At 43.5% G+C, this 17,261-nt stretch overlaps 1 gene segment (V, D, J or C); it reads left to right on the top strand.

The window, feature by feature from the left end:
• The first annotated feature begins 267 nt into the window (after positions 1 to 267).
• On the top strand, positions 268 to 1,720 carry LOC115645987. The segment is given in 2 exon segments: positions 268 to 813; positions 932 to 1,720. Coding segments are annotated over 2 exon segments (504 nt in total).
• The last annotated feature ends 15,541 nt before the right edge of the window (positions 1,721 to 17,261 follow it).

Raw genomic sequence — 17,261 nt, 5'->3', positions numbered from 1 at the left:
TCACAGACAGGATGTATATAGCAACACAATTCACAAACAGCATATGCAAACTCTTATGAAACAATGGGAATCTATTGATTTAGGTGAAAACAAAGACAACCCCTGAGGTATCTCCGAGTCTGCATGACGCAAGAGTCAAATTAAGTGCAAGGACATTGTGTTTATTTAAGAGATTATTGATTAGTTTTCCTTGACAACAATTATATCATAACTATAAACTTGAGAGGACTCTGAGTTAAGACAGGATGAAAAATTCCTGAGTAAATTCTCCCTAGGAATTGGGGCTTATTCCAAAACTCATTGAAATCAAGTGAAGAACTTCCCATTGACCTCAATAGACTTGGCATCAGACCCTTGGTGATCTATTTTCATCACTGCTTGAAAAAATTCTATTAGTTGCCTTTTTTCATGCTGAGAGCATTATTCCTTGATCAAATCTGCTGATGTTTATGTTTTTTTTTAAAAGGGAGTGCAGAGAACCTCAATACCTGCAACTATTGTTATAATAATCATCTGATACTCTTTTTCAAAAGTTCAAAACAAGGCAGCAGTCAGAAGAGTTGCTGGATAGCATGAGGGAAGGTTAGTAGATGTTCATATCTCAAAGTGTAGCCTTATGAACTTTTATATAAGGCAAACGCAAATCTGTATTGCCTTGAAATAGTTCATCAGTCACTTCCTCTACTCAAGTGACCCCACCCTTTCTCTGAGATCAGAATTCATTTTCCTTTCTTTCTCAGCAGCAGGTTCATCATAGCCTAGTGAGAATGTTACTATTGCAAGTTTATCTTGTTGCTTCAGTGGTTTGGTCTTGTAAGTTGCTTTTTACACTCTAGGCTTCTCCATACAGACATGTTATTGAGCAATGATTGGAGGTCCTCCATGTTTATTCAATTTCAGATTAAAGGGTCTTTGTCTCTTTTCTCCGCAGATGGAGAGGCCCAAGTACTGACTCAATCTCAACTATCCATCACGAGGGCAGAAAATAAAACTGCACGAATTGACTGTCATGTTTCTGGCATAACCCTTAGTAGTGCTTATGTACACTGGTATCGACAGAGACCTGATGCAGCCCTGGAACGGATTCTGTATTTTTCATCAGGAAAGCCGATCTTTGACCGGGATTCTGAGAAGGGAAAGTTTGAGGCAGAGAAGCAGCTCTCCAACTCAATCTGTGTCCTGACAGTAAAGAAAATAAGCAAGAGTGATGCAGCTACCTATTACTGTGCTGCTTGGGATCACACAGTATTACAAAAGCATTCACATTCTGTACAAAAACCTACTTTGTATTCTCAGCAACAGATTTTCAAATACAAGAAACCACAGATACCTCCTAATCCTGTTTTTCATGATGAACTAGATGCAAAAACACCTTACTGGTTTCTGTAACAAGAGATAAAAGCAAGAGAGCTGTTGCTCGCACATGTTTTGCAAACAGTAAGACCCCACCTGTCTCTGCCAAACAACAAGATCAAGTAGTTGCACAGGGCAGCTGAACACTCAGGGCAGCAAAATTTTCAGTTGGTTTCTAGGGGTGACTAAGGTTTGACACAGATGCACATTTATCAGTTTGCATAAGAGAGCAGACATGACAATTGAATCTTTGTGCAGTTAGTTACTCAAGTGCACTGGAAACTAAACTGCTAATGTAAACTATGCTGTAACACTGCTAGAGTAAATAGCTTGAACCTTTTTCCTGTTTCAAATTAGCATTTTACCTGGGAAGGGCTTATTAGTCCAGCAGATGCCTGCTCATAAAAACCACAAAATTCAGCTCTAAAGAACAGTTTCATATTTAATCTGCGATACCAGTTTGTTCAATGAGATGTAATATAAAAGTTACACTCTCCTGAAGCAGATATTTCTATCCAGCCATAGATATGACTGCACCTTCCAAGCCTATAGATTATCAAAGTCCCTGCCCCACAAAGGTGATACCCTAAACTGAGAGGCGTTACTAGAGGAATGTGGATGAATGCTTGGATGAAGAAAGAGAAAGAGAGGCTCAGCAGCTTCTCTGGGCAAGTGATAAGTGAATGACAGAAAGACAACTATAGTTTTATCTGCACTGTCAGCAGCTCTTGTCCACCAATTGCCTATTCAATTCTCCAAAAAATTCATTCATGCTTTCTTCCATACCATCACATACTCATGGAACAGGTCCCTCGTTTCATATGGAACATCACTACCTTCTCCTCTGCAAGATTTCTATTCCACAGGATGTACAAGAAATCTACTAGCACACAATGACTGAGCTTTAGGGGTGACTAAGGAGAAAACAAAAACCAGTGGATTTGTGCATTAACAATGACATGGTAAAATATATGGAAAAAATAAAAATAAAGGGATTTTGATGTTTCCCTTTCCCATAGGCTTGAGAGCTCACTCCTTTTTTTAGGCTGTCAGCAGCATGAGACAGGACTTTGCCTCTTTGTTTCCACCCCAGGGCTCAGATCCAGCACAGTATCTCAGGTTGCTGCTGTAACATAAGTAATAAACAACAGTAATAATAATCAGCACTGATCCTGAAACACACCTAAGGAATCTATTTGACCCCGGTGCTAGGGTTGACACTCACCCAAGGTCAAAGTTGTCATACTGAGCAGCAGTAACTCTACCTCACTATGTAATAAATCTTCTACAACTAGTACCACTTAACTGCAGGTTACCTAAATGAGTCACTGTCATAAACAGATAGCTAAGGGTTAATGTTCTTTTACCTGGAAAGGAGTAACATGAAACACCTGACCGGAGGACCAATCAGGAAACAAGACTTTTTCAAATCTGGGTGGAGGGAAGTTTGTGTGTGAGTCCTTTGTTCTTGGTCTTCTGCCTGTCTCTCTCTCGGCTATGAGAGGATTTCTGTCTCTTGCTTTCTAATCTTCTGTTTCCAAGTTGTAAGTACAAATATAGTAAGGCAGTAAGGTTTATATTGTTTTCTTTTGTATTTACATGTGTGTAGTTGCTGGAATGTTTTGAATTGTGTTCTTTTTGAATAAGGCTGTTTATTCATATTTCTTTTAAGCAATTAACCCTGTATTTGTCACCTTAATACAGAGAGATTATTTTTATGTATTTTTCTTTCTTTTTACATAAAGATTTCTTTTAAGACCTGTTGGAGTTTTTCTTTAGTGGGGAACTCCAGGGAATTGAGTCTGTGCTCACCAGGGAATTGGTGGGAGGAAGAAGTCAGGGGGAAATCTGTATGTGTTAGATTTACTAGCCTGACTTTGCATTCCCTCTGGGTGAAGAGGGAAGTACTTCTGTTTCCAGGATTGGAAATAGGGAGGGTGGAATTCCTCTGTTTAAATTCACAGAGCTTGCTTCTGTGTATCTCTCCAGGAACCCAGGGAAGGAACACCTGGAGGGGGGAAGAGAAATGGTTTATTCCCCTTTGTTGTGAGACTCAAGGGATATGGGTCTTGGGGTCCCCAGGAAAGGTTTTTTGGGGGACCAGAGTGCCCCAAAACACACTAATTTTTTTGGGTGGTGGCAGCTTTACCAGGTCCAAGCTGGTAACTAAGCTTGGAGGTTTTCATGCTAACCCCCATATTTTGGACACTAAGGTCCAAATCTGGGAATAGGTTATGACATGGTGGCAGAGGTGGGATAGATAGAATCCAGAAGCCAGTAGGAATATTATATTTTTCTTTTTCTGCTAGGGGCTTTTTAGCAGAGAGGGTTTGGTTTTAAAAGGAACCAGAGAGAATTTTTTTCCTGCTCTCTCTGGCAGTTGTGGCTTGCATATTAAGCAAGGAACAATTAAGGGGCTATTAAGGGTCTTTTGTGACAATATCACTCCCATTAAGAGTCATTACCAGCACAATACACATGCAAATAAAGTGGTTTTTCTGGTTTACTTTACATTTAAAAGATTAGCTAGAGGAAGAAAGGGAAAAAGGCACTGTTGGTAGGCAGACCCCAGGAGGCAACAGAGAACCTACAGTTCAGAAGATAAACACTGGAGGGCACCCCAACACAAGAAAACAGGAACCATGACTTCCAAGGAAAAAAGGGAGGCAGAAGAACAAATCAAAGAAGCTGAACACAGGCGACAACTAGAAAAAAGACAAAAAAAGGTGGAGCTGAAAGAAAAGGAAGAAAACATCAAACTGGCAGCCTACAAAAGAGAACAAGCAGCCAAAGAGGCAGCCCACAAAAGGAAACTAGAAGAAGAAGAGGTGGCCCACAGAAGGAAACAAGAAGAAGAAGAGGCAGCCTACAGAAGACAGATAGAACTCCAGAGGGAGACCCACCGACAGGCCATGGAATTTAAAAAGGCTAAGCAACAGGCTCCAGCCAATCTTAACAACCCTTCACCAATTATGGTTCCACATCCCAGGAAATTTCCCACCTACAAGGCAAGTGATGACACTGAGGCCTTCTTGGAAAATTTTGAAAGAGCCTGTCTTGGGTACAGCATCCCTGAAAACTAGTACATGGTAGAATTGAGGCCACAGCTCAGTGGATCTTTAGCAAAGGTGGCAGCTGAAATGCCTAAGGAGAACATGAACGACTATAAACTTTTTCAAACCAAGGCCAGTTATAGAATGGGGATAACCCCGGATCATGTCCGTCGGCGTTTCAGAACCCAAAAGTGGAAACCAGATGTGTCATTTCCCAAACACGCCTACTACGTTGGGAAAAATTATGAGGCCTGGATATCAGGACACAATGTTAAATCCTTGGAAGAACTGCACCTCCTCATACAAATGGAGCAGTTCTTGGATGGTGTTCCTAAGGACATAACACGGTACATACAAGATGGAAAACCCAAAAATCTCACCGAGGCGGGGGAGATTGGAGCCAAATGGATGGAAGTGGCAGAAAGCAAGAAAGCTACTGTCAAGGGGAATGAATACCCCAGAGGGCACACCGACCATAAACCCTACAACCGAGGACAGCCAAAGACCCCACATACAACCCAAGTAAAGCCACAGACGCCCTATTCTTCCACCTCACCAGTCTGCAGTAACTCACCTCGACCCAGTGACCCATCAGATGGAAGATGCTTTAAGTGTAATGAACTGGGACATATCAAGGCCAACTGCCCAAAGACCGCCAACCGAGTGCAGTTCATTACACCACCATCACCCAAAAGATCCCCAGGCCCAGATGCCTCTCAAATACTCTTGGAGCGAAGGGAAAATTTGAGAGTGGGCGGAAAGAAGGTTACTGCGTGGAGAGACAAGGGGGCACAAATGTCAGCTATCCACCAATCCTTCGTAGACCCCAAATTCATCAACCCAAAGGCAAAAGTGACAATTTACCCCTTCATGTCACAAGCTGTAGTCTTGCCTGCAGCTGAACTGCCTGTCCAGTACAAAGGTTGGTCAGGAATGTGGACTTTTGCAGTCTATGACAATTATCCTATCCCCATGCTACTGGGGGAAGACTTGGCCAACCAGGTGAAGCAGGCCAAGCGAGTGGGAATGGTTACACGTAGCCAAACCAGGCAAGCTTCCAGACCCATTCCTGTTCCTGAGCCGTCCACAGACGCCCCGTCTGTGTTACCAGAGACCCAGACAGAGGTAGTGGACCCGGATTCCATGCCAACCACTGAAACAGCCACAGCACCTCCAGTCCCAGGCCCGGAACTGGAACAGCACCTCCAGTCCCAGGCCCGGAACTGGAACAGCAACCAGCAAGTGCCACCACATCTTCAAACTCAGCGCCAGAGTGTGCCAGCGAGCCAGAACAGGCAGAAGCAACAGACAGCCATACCCAAAAGGCTCAGCCAGAGCCTGAAATACCCTCAGGTGTGCCAGTGGGGAGCGGTTCACCAGCAAGGGAAACAACCTCATCACCTACATCACTTCCAGAGGGACCAAGCCCAAGTCCACAGTCTGAGGAAGAACTGGTGACCCCAGCCTCAAGGGAACAGTTCCAGACTGAGCAGGAAGCAGATGACAGCCTTCAGAAAGCTTGGGTGGTGGCACAGAGCACCCCACCGCCTCTCAGCTCTTCTAATCGATCCCGGTTTGTTATAGACCAAGGACTTTTATACAAGGAGATTCTTTCTGGGGGTCACCGGGAAGAATGGCAGCCGCAAAAACAGTTGGTGGTTCCAACTAAGTACCGGGGGAAGCTCTTAAGCTTAGCCCATAATCATCACAGTGGCCATGCTGGGGTGAACAGAACCAAGGATCGGTTGGGGAAGTCCTTCCACTGGGAGGGGATGGGCAAGGACGTTGCCAAGTATGTCCGGTCTTGTGAGGTATGCCAAAGAGTGGGAAAGCCCCAAGACCAGGTCAAGGCCCCTCTCCAGCCACTCCCCATAATTGAAGTCCCATTTGGTTATGACAGTCACTTCCTCTCCTCATCTACACCTCTCTCTCCATTCAAGACCTTCATTTACATTTCTTGACTGGAGTCTAACAAGAGCGGCAAGAATGTTGCTGTTAGAGACTTTTGTTCTGGCTACGGTTTGCTCCTGTAGTATGTTGCTCGCACTTAGGTGACAAGATAGGAAGCGTCAAAAATTCGGACGAGGTGTTGGGGTGGGGGGTAAAATAGGCACCTATATAAGACAAAGCCCTGAATATCAAGACTGTCCATATAAAAAAAAAAAAAAAATCAGGAAATCTGGTCACCCTATTCACACTGCTCTCTGCATACATTGGCACATGACAGCAGCAGCTGAAGAGCCTTCACATCATTTCAGTTTTATGTTGATTTTATTTTTTTGTTTCTCCACAGATGGCTCCTCACAAGTGCATGTGACCCAACCTCAACTGTCCATCACCAGGGAAGCAAATAAAACCTTACGAATTGACTATCATGTTTCTCTATCAGAGGATTTTGGTAAGGCTACTATACACTGATATAGACAGAGACCTGGTGCAGCTCCAGAGTGGATTCTGTCCATCTTAATGCAGTCTGAATAGAAAGGAAAGTTTAATGCTGAAAAGAAGCTCGGTCAGTCTACCTGTACCCTGACCATAAAAAAAATAACCTCCAGTGAGGTTGCTACTTATTATTGTGCATATTGGGATCACACAGTGTTAGAAAACTGTAAGACAGCCTGTACAAAAACCCACTCTGCGTTCTGAGCCACAGCCACTGTCACCTCTCTAAAAATTCCTCTCAGCCTGGAGCCAACTGCAGAAACTCTTCATTGGCTTCTGCAGCTAGATATGAACAGCAACTTCTGATTTAGTGTTTATTTGCCAGATACAGCACTAAGACCAGGTCAGGTCTAACAGAACAGGTGGTCACCTATGGCACAAAGGGGAGCTAGGCACCCAATCCCATTACAATGGGAATTGTGTGTTTAGCTGCCCTTTGTCCTGTAAAAAAAGAAATAATCTTCCAGCTGAATATTAGGTGAAGCCAACAGTCAGTAGTTGTCTGTGTGGATTATCATGGGCTGACTGGGTGGAGATTTGCCATTAGTCTAGAGGATCATAATGCTTTGGGTGAAAAATCTGACTCTAGAGAAGGAAATGGGGCCAGGATCTCAACCCCATAAATGCCTGACGTGACAGTCTCCCAATCCAGACATCATTCATCTGCTGAAACAGGAAGCAAGTGAAAGTGAAACAGGAGCATTGGACCCAGTGTGTAGGCACAATAATCTACTTCCTTATAACTCTCCAGTAACTGGGGTTCATCCTGCATAGTATCCTTCTCTGGTACAGAGCATCATTTTAGTGTCTAGAGATTCCAGTTGTGGAGCTCAGTGGGCATTGGGTCAAGCCCTAAGGGTCTTTCCATTGACTTCAATGGACTTTGGATCAGACCACAGGTCAGACCACAAGTCACCAGCCTGACCACTTTACATTTTGATATTACTCCGATGGAAACAGAAATGCATTTCTTTTGGTTGCTTTTCTGCTGTTCAATTAGCCCTGAACCATGAAGAGCTCATTGTTCACTTTAAAATGACCACAGAGTTCTGTTCTGAAGGACCAGCCTATCTTTAGTTTCTGATGCCACTTCAGTAAAAAACACATTATGTGACAGCAGGTTACACTCTGCTTTGAGGGGAGAGATAGCTCAGTGGTTTAAGCATTGGCCTCTTAAACCCAGGATTGTGAGTTCAATCTTTGAGGGAACCATTTAGGGATCTGGGGTAAAAATCTGCCTGGAGATTGATCCTGCTTTGAGCAGAGGGTTGGGCTAGATGACCTCCTGAGGTCTCTTTCAACCCTGATATTCTATGAACTGATATCATGCTGTATAATTTCAGTTTTAACATGAACGTTCCAGGAACTTCACAGAGTAAGAGGCCCTGCCCCAATGATTTGATTGTCTAAGGTGGGTTACTAGAGCAATGAGAATAAATGGGGTCAGGTTGTTCAGAACCCAAGGGGAAAGAGTGTGATTGCAGATGATACTTGAAAGAAAGGCAGAAGTGGAAGCATAGCTTATTGAATGATGCTAGAAAGACACAAGAAAACTAATGGGGCTACAATATAGGAAAGACATTATGGATTGTTTCCTTGTGATGAGAGCTAATCCAAAGTGTTTAAGAAAAAGGTTACTCATAAATTAATTTGACAAAATCATCAGTGTAGAGTTGCCCTTTTTCAGAACTAGGACAAAATTGACTGCAAATATACAATTGCAGATCCATCCTACCTCAGTAGAGGGCACTAGCACACAGATATATAACCATTGTACATCACTCTATTTATAGAACAGAGGGCTAGTATCACACTGAAGTAGGAAATGATATTCCACTACTTCACATCTGGGAAATTCAGTGAGACCAGGATCCTGGGAAGTGCTTAATATCTTCAGAAGTGTTCCGAGTGCTGTACTGGCAACAGCATCCCTCAGGGCAGCAACCTCCCGTGTTTAACAGGTAAAGAAAATAACCCCCAAGAAAATTAGTCTTCACTGTGCCATCAGCATGGCTCTGCCTGTCCCTTCATCTTTGTATTAGTTACAGTCCTAGCTAGGAAACCCAGTCCCAGATCTGGTCCACACTGCACAGGGCATTGTACAAACAAGCAACAAAGTTTGCATCCCCACCCACAAACATCTTGGTGCTTTCTTCCTTCACTTGTGTGTGGAATCTCTTCCTACTCCCTCCCCCCAAACTCCCAAACCACTAGCCTCTTCTCCTTCAAATCCCTCTCAAGACCCACTCTTGCTGCAACTCCTACAAGAAATCTACTGGCAGATAACAACTCTGATTGGGAAGGGTGGAGGATATGGTACATTAAAACATTAATTACCAAATTCTCTGCTGGTGCAAATACCCTTTCGGACTAAAGATCTTTGAGGCTGTCACTCCATATATTGCTATGTATAGTACCTCACACAATGGGGACATCATTTGGACAGAGGCCTCTGGGAACCACTGTAATATAAATAATTAAAAGACCAGTCCTTCATTACCCAGACTACCATGATGCAATCTACACTGATATAAAGAAAGCAGAAGAATTCCCTTCATGCCAGATAATGCTCTTTGATAAAAGTAACTTTGGATGAGATTCATCCATAACTCTACCTTATCATAAATTAGCATATGCAGCCTGCAAAATCTCATGCCGTGTTAATTAAATAAGTCACTTCCTGTCCTCAAATGCATCTCTCTGTCCATCCCAACACAACAGTCACATTTCTCATAGATGCAGATCCAAGCAAAACCTGTAAAATGTTGCTGCTCCACATCATTATTCTGGCTTTGGTTTTGTCTTGTAAGTTTATTTTTTACCCTTTTCTACGCAGTTGTACATTACTGAGTCATAACTCACCATGCTCCAGATTCATGTTAATTTAATGTTTTCTTTTCTTGCTCTCTTTCTAGACGGATGTGCACAAATACATCTGAGACAAGCTCAGTTGTCAATTACCAGGGCAGAAATTAAAACTGCACGTATAGTCTGTGAGGCTTCTGGCATTCAAAATTTTGGGAGTGCTGTTATACACTGGTATCGACATAGACCTGGAGAAGCTCCGGAGCGAATTCTGTACATCTCACCTGAAAAACTTAAATTTGACAAAGTCTCCGATGAGAACAAGTTTAGTTGTGAAAAGAAGCCTGACCAGCCCATCTCTACCCTAACAGTAAACAAAATAGCTCCTAATGATGGAGCTACCTATTATTGTGCCTATTGGGATCACACAGTGTTAGAAAGCCAGAGGCAGCCTGTACAAAAACCTCACTCTGAATACTGACCCATATCCCATCAAATGTATGAAACTACAGCTACCTCCCTGATTTTGCCATCGGCTGTAGAAATTCCTCACTAGCTTATTTTAAAAGGTAAAAAAAAGAACCCATGCAACACGATCAATAAATATCATTATTGTGAAGTAGTTAAGGTCACCACACATATAGTATAGCTGATTCAAAGCCAAAAAAACCAAGTACCATGACCACAGCTCCTGTAATACCTCCACCCCCTACCAGTGGTAAGTGTAGTGTTAAGGGGCTTGCAGAAGATCTGCTTTTCTCTGTGTCAGATTCCAACTAGCTATTCCTAGCAACAAACGCTTCAATGCCTCACCCAGACCCTATCTGAGAATCTCAGCCCTTACAGACACAGTCCCCTGTACCACACAGGGAATACTGCTAAAGGCTTTAATTCTAGGGAAAGATTAATCATTAACATAGAAACAGGCAGTGATTGGTCTTCAGTGGGAGGGCAGCAAAGCACTTAAGATTAAGCATGGGCTTAATGCAGACGCTTTCTGGAATAAAGCCTTAAATAAGAAAGTTGGGGTCTACTGCACTAATCAACATGAACCCTTCATTGTCCACCCCCTTAAGAAACAATGGATATGGTCCTAAGTTCACTGGAGCATTAGCTTCATAGTGGACGTAGTGCTGAAACTCATGCTGGCTCACTTTTGTCTTAATGACTAACAGTCAAATTAACCTCACATGGAACTGACATATCTACAAACAACAGAACTCTTCTTGGCTGCTACTTAAGTGAGTCACTTCCTCTCCCCAGAGGCACTCAGCTCTGCATCCGTGATGCTAACCTTGCAGCCTTCTCTTTCTGACATTCAGGCTCAGCTGAAGTCAGTGAGAATGTTACTGCTGCGGGTTCTTATTGTGGCTTCAATTTGGTCGTATAAGTTGGTTTTCACTCTAGTTTTCTGCAAATATGCAAATTACTGAGCAACAACCAGAGAACCTCCAAATTCATGCTTATGGTATTTTTTTTCCCTTTCTTTGTAGATGGAGCTATACAAGTACAATTGACAAGTTCAGTTATCCATCACAAGGAATCTGATGAAAACAGTAAGAATTGATGTAAAGTTTTTGGCATCAATTTTGGTGATGATTATATACACTGGTATCGACAGAGACCTGGAGAAGCTCTGGAATGGATACTCTGATCATTTTGTACCTTAAAGTAATCAAATTTTGACAAGGACAAGTTTAGCATTAACAAGACAACTGAGAAAAACAAAATCCACCTGTACTCTAAGAGTAGACAAACTAACCTACGATGACACAGCTACCTATTACTGTGCCTACTGGGATCACAGTGTTAGAAAGTCATAGGCAGGCTGTACAAAAACTTCACTCTGTATTCTGAGCCACAGACTTTCAGAAGTTTACAAAAGAAAATCCCCCACACACATAGTTGCCGCCTTAATCTTAATCAGCTGATAGCACAAGTATTTCTGCACTAGATATCAGATCACTACATACAATTGATGTTTTTAAGTATGGCAGATATAGATTTAAAAGGAAGTAATAAAAGCTAACTTTTATAGGTACAGCATAGCATTTCATTGACCATATCCTGCAGATACTTATAGTAGAAGTCAGATATTCAGTTCCTCCTTCATTTCTGGTTAATAATCTTTAGAACACCATTCCTATCAAGTCCCTCCTAGAACGTTCTGTATGTTTGCTACCATTTTTGGGATCTGATACAGGAGTCAGGACACTCAGACCAGGGGGCTGTTAGCAATATTGGTTTTAATACTATTACAAGCAGGGACAAATTTTGGAGGATATTAGTCTATTTAAAATCCCTGATTGGACGAGAAAGCAAGTTTTCCAGGCCTGTGATAGAAGGCCATTTAGCAAGACAACAATATTTTTCCCTGTGCTGACTGAACAGCAAGTCAATGAATCGAGAGGACTACTAAGCTACCAGAGTGGTCATAGGTGCTGGAACTAGGGATGCTGCTGCACCCCCTGGCTTGAAGTGCTTTCCATTATATGCAAGCTTTACAGTTTGGTTTAATGAGTCTCAGCACGCCCACTGTATACAAATTATTAGAGGGGCAGCCATATTAGTCTGTATCCACAAAAACAACAAGAGTCCAGTGGCACCTGGGAGACTAAGAAGTTTATTTGGGCATAAGCTTTTGTGGGTAAAAAATCTACTTCTTCAGATGCACAGAGTGAAAATTACAGATACAGGCATAAACATATATATATATATATACACACACACTGGCACACGAAGAGAAGGGTTGTTACCGTACAAGTGGAGAACCAGTGTAGAAGGCCAATTCAGTCAGGGTGGAGGTGGTCCACTCCCAATAATTGATGAGGAGGTGTCAATACCAAAAGAGGGAAAAATCGCTTTTTTAGTGAGCCAGCCACACCCAGTCTCTATTCAAGCCCAAATTGATGGTGTTAAGTTTGGAAATGAATTGTGGTTCTGCAGTTTCTCTTTGAAATCTCTTTAAGTTTTTTTTGTTGAAGAATGGCTTCTTTAAAATCTGTTATTGAGTGTCCAGGGAGATTGAAGTGTTCTCCTACTGGCTTTTGTATGTTACCATTCCTAATGTCTAATTTGTGTCCATTTATCCTTTTAGGTAGAGACTGTCCAGTGTGGATAATGAACATGACAGAGGGGCATTGCTGGCACATGATGGCATATATCACATTAGTAGATGTGCAGGTGAATGAGCCTCTGATGGTGTGGCTGGGTCCTATGATGGTGTCGCTAGAGTAGAAATGAGGACAGAGAAGGCAATGGGTTTTGTTACAGGGATTGGTTCCGGGGTTAGTGTTTCTGTGGTGTGTAGTTGCTGGTGAATATTTGTTTCAGGATGGGGGGCTGTCTGTAAGCGGGGACTGGCCTGTCTCCCAAGACCTGTGACAGTAGGGGATCGTTTTCCAGGAAAGGTTGTAGATCATTGATGATGCACTGGAGAGGTTCTAGCTGGGAGCAATACGTGATGGCCAGTGGTGTTCTGTTATTTTCCTTGTTGGGCCTGTCTTGTACTAGGTGATTCCTGGGTACCCTTATCGCTCTGTCAATCTGTTTCCTCACTTCCCTAGGTGAGTATTGTAGTTTTAAGAATGCTTGATAGAGATCTTGTAGGTGTTTGTCTCTGTCTGAGGGATGGGAGCAAATTTGGTTGTATATTAGGGCTTAGCTGCAGAAAATGGATCGTGTAATGTGTCCAGGATGGAAGCTGGAGGCATGTAGGTATGTATAGCGGTCAATAGGTTTCTGGTATAGGGTGGTGTTTATGTGACCATCACTTATTTGCACTGTAGTATCCAGGAAGTGGATTTCTTCTGTTAGGGCCAGGCACACAGTGTTAGCTCTGGTGTTGCCTAGAGCTACTGCTTCTGGCCATCGGGTAGCAAAGTCCACTAAAGTCAGTATGTACTGCTTTCCTCTGGGCATCTTTTTTGGGAAAGGGCCCAGAATATCCACAGCTACTCGCTGAAATGGGACCTCAATTATGGGGAGTGGCTGGAGAGGGGCCTTGACCTGGTCTTGAGGCTTACCCACTCTTTGGCATACCTCACAAGACCGGACATACTTGGCAACATCCTTGCCCATCCCCTCCCAGTGGAAGGACTTCCCCAACCGGTCCTTGGTTCTGTTCACCCCAGCATGGCCACTGGGATGATCATGGGCTAAGCTTAAGAGCTTCCCCCGGTACTTAGTTGGAACCACCAACTGTTTTTGCGGCTGCCATTCTTCCCGGTGTCCACCAGAAAGAATTTCCTTGTATAAAAGTCCTTGGTCTATAACAAACCGGGATCTATTAGAAGAGCTGAGAGGCGGTGGGGTGCTCCGTGCCGCCCCCCACGCTTTCTGAAGGCTGTCATCTGCTTCCTGCTCAGTCTGGAACTGTTCCCTTGAGGCTGGGGTCACCAGTTCTTCCTCAGACTGTGCCCCCGTGTCTCTCCACACCATAACCTTCTTTCCGCCCACTCTCAAATTTTCCCTTCGCTCCAAGGGTATTTGAGAGGCATCCGGGCCTGGGGATCTTTGGGGTGATGGTGGTGTAATGAATTGCACTCGCATGGTGTTCTTTGGACAGTTGGCCTTGATATGTCCCAGTTCATTACACTTAAAGCATCTTCCATCTGATGGGTCACTGGGCCGAGGTGAGTTACTGGAGACTGGTGAGGTGGAAGGGTAGGGTGTTTGTGGCTTTACTTGGGTTGTATGTGAGGTCTTTGGCTGTCCTCGGTTGTAGGGTTTATGGTCTGTGTGCCCCCTGGGATAATCGTTGCCCTTGACAGTAGCTTTCTTGCTTTCTGCCAGTTCCATCCATTTGGCTCCAATCTCCCCCGCCTCAGCGAGATCTTTGGGTTTTCCATCTTGTATGTACCGTGTGATGTCTTCAGGAACACCATCCAAGAACTGCTCCATTTGTATGAGGAGGTTCAGTTCTTCCAAGGTTTGAATGTTGTTTCCTGTTATCCAGGCCTCAGTTTTTTGCAATGTAGTAGGCGTGTTTGGGAAATGACACCTCTGGTTTCCACTTTTGGGTTCTGAAGTGCCGACGGGCATGATCTGGGGTTATCCCCATTCTGTATCTGGCCTTGGTTTGAAAAAGTTTATAGTCATTCATTTGCTGCTTAGGCATTTCAGCTGCCACCTCTGCTAAAGGTCCACTGAGCTGTGGCCTTAATTCTACCATGTACTGGTCTTCAGGGATGTTGTACCCAAGACAGGCTCTTTCAAAATTTTCCAAGAAGGCCTCGGTGTCATCACCTGCCTTGTAGGTGGGAAATTTCCTGTGCTGTGGAGCAATAATTGGCGCCGGGTTGTTAGGGTTGGCTGGCACATGCAGCCCAGCTTTTGCCAACTCCAGTTCATGTTTTCTCTGTTTTTCCTTCTCTTCCATTTCTTTTTGGTGTTTTTCCATGTCTCGGCGGTGGGCCAACTCTTCTTCTGCTTGTTTCCTTCGGTAGGCCACCTCTTCTTCTTCTAGTTTTCTTTTGTGTGCTGCCTCTTTGATTTGTTCTTCTCTTTCTTTCATCTCCATTTGTCGCCTGTGTTCAGCTTCTTTGAATTGCTCTTCGGCCTTAATTTTTGCCTTAGAAGTCATGATTCCTGTTTTCTTGTGTTGGGGTGCCCTCCGGTGTTTCTCTTCTGAACTGCAGGCTCTCTGTTGCCTCCTGAAGTCTGCCTAGCAACAGTGCCTTTAGCTAATCTTCAATGTTAAGTAAACCTGAAAAACCACTTTATTTGCATTTATATAGTGCTGGTATGACTCTCAATGGGAGTGCTATTGTGTGACAAAAGACTCGTGATAGCCCTTAACGACTTCTTGCTTAACATGCAAGCCACAAACTGCCAGAGAGAGCAGAAAAAAAATTATCTCTGGTTCCCTTTTAAAACCAAACTGTTTCTCTCTGCTAAAAAGCCCTTAGCATAGAAAAGAAAAATATAATATTCCTACTGGCTTCTGGATTCTGTCTATCTCCCACCCGCTGCCACTCATGTCATAACTTTATTCCCAGATCTGGACCTTAGCGTCCAAAATATGGGGGTTAGCATGAAAACCTCCAAGCTTAGCTACCAGCTTGGACCTGGTACTTGCTGCCACCACCCAAAAAATTAGAGTGTTTTGGGGCACTCTGGTCCCCCTGAAAAACCTTCCCTGGGGACCCCAAGACCCAAATCCCTTGAGTCTCACAACAAAGGGAAATAATCCTTTTTCCCTTCCCCCCTCCAGGTGCTCCTGGAGAGATACACAGACACAAGCTCTGTGAATCCAAACAGAGTGACTCCCCCTCTCTGTTCCCAGTCCTGGAACAAAAAGTACTTTTCTCTTCACCCAGAGGGAATGCAAAATCAGGCTAGCCACTTCAACACACACAGATCTCCCCTGATTTCTTCCTCCCACCAATTCCCTGGTGAGTATAGACTCAATTTCCCTGAAGTAAAGAAAAACTCCAACAGGTCTTAAAAGAAAGCTTTATATAAAAAAAGAAAGAAAAAATACATACAAATAGTCTCTCTGTATTAAGATGACACAATACAGGGCAATTTCTTAAAAGAATATTGAATAAACAGCCTTATTCAAAAAGAATAAAAATCAAAGCACTCCAGCACTTATATTCATGCAAATACCAAAGAAAAGAAACCATATAACTTACTATCTGATCTCTTTGTCCTTGCACTTAGAAACAGAAGACTAGAAAGTAGAACTACTTCTCCAAAGCTCAGAGAAAGCAGGCAGCCAGAAAACAAAGACCCCAGACACACAATTCCCTCCACCCAAAGTTGAAAAAATCCGGTTTCCTGATTGGTCCTCTGGTCAGGTGCTCCAGGTGAAAGAGACATTAACCCTTAGCTATCTGTTTATGACAATGTGACCATCACTTATTTGAACTGTAGTATCCAGGAAGTGGATTTCTTGTTGGACTGGTCCAGGCTGAAGTTGATGGTGGGGTGGAAACTGTTGAAATTCAGGTGGAATTCTTCAATGGCCTCCTTTCTGTGGGTCCATATGATGAAGATGTCATCAGTGTAGCACAAGTAGAAGAGGGACGCTAGGGGATGAGAGCTGAGGAAGCATTGTTCTAAGTCAGCCATAAAAATGTTGGCATATTGTGGGGCCACGCGGGTACCCATAGCAGTGTCGCTGACTTGAAGGTATAAATCGTCCCAAAATGGTTGTGGGTGAGGATAAAGTCACAAAGCTCAGCCACCAAGTGTACTGTGGCCTCATCAAGGATACTGTTCCTGACAGCTCATAGTCCATCCTCATGTGGAATATTGGCATAATGAGCTTCTACATCCATAGTGGCCAGGATGGTGTTTACAATGCATTGGTGATCTTCCTGAAGTTTCCTCAGGAAGTTGGTGGTGTCTTGAATATACTAGGCGTGCTTGTAGCCTAGGGTCTGAGGAGAGAGTCTAAATAGCCAGATAATCTTGCTGAGATGATGGGGTGTCCAGGGTTCTCAGGTTTATGGATCTTGGGTAGCAGATAGAATACTCCTGGTCAGGGCTCGAGGGGTGTGTCTGTGTAGATTTGTTCCCGTGCTGTGGCAGGGAGTTTCTTGAGCAAATGGTGTAGTTTCTTTTGGTATTCCTCAGTGGGATCAGAGGATAGTGGCCTGT

The sequence above is a fragment of the Gopherus evgoodei genome, chromosome 2 (assembly GCF_007399415.2).
Source record: "Gopherus evgoodei ecotype Sinaloan lineage chromosome 2, rGopEvg1_v1.p, whole genome shotgun sequence".
In the NCBI taxonomy this organism is placed as follows: domain Eukaryota; kingdom Metazoa; phylum Chordata; order Testudines; family Testudinidae; genus Gopherus; species Gopherus evgoodei.
Note: the sequence above shows the minus strand (reverse complement) of the source record. Positions and strands in the feature narration are given on the sequence as shown.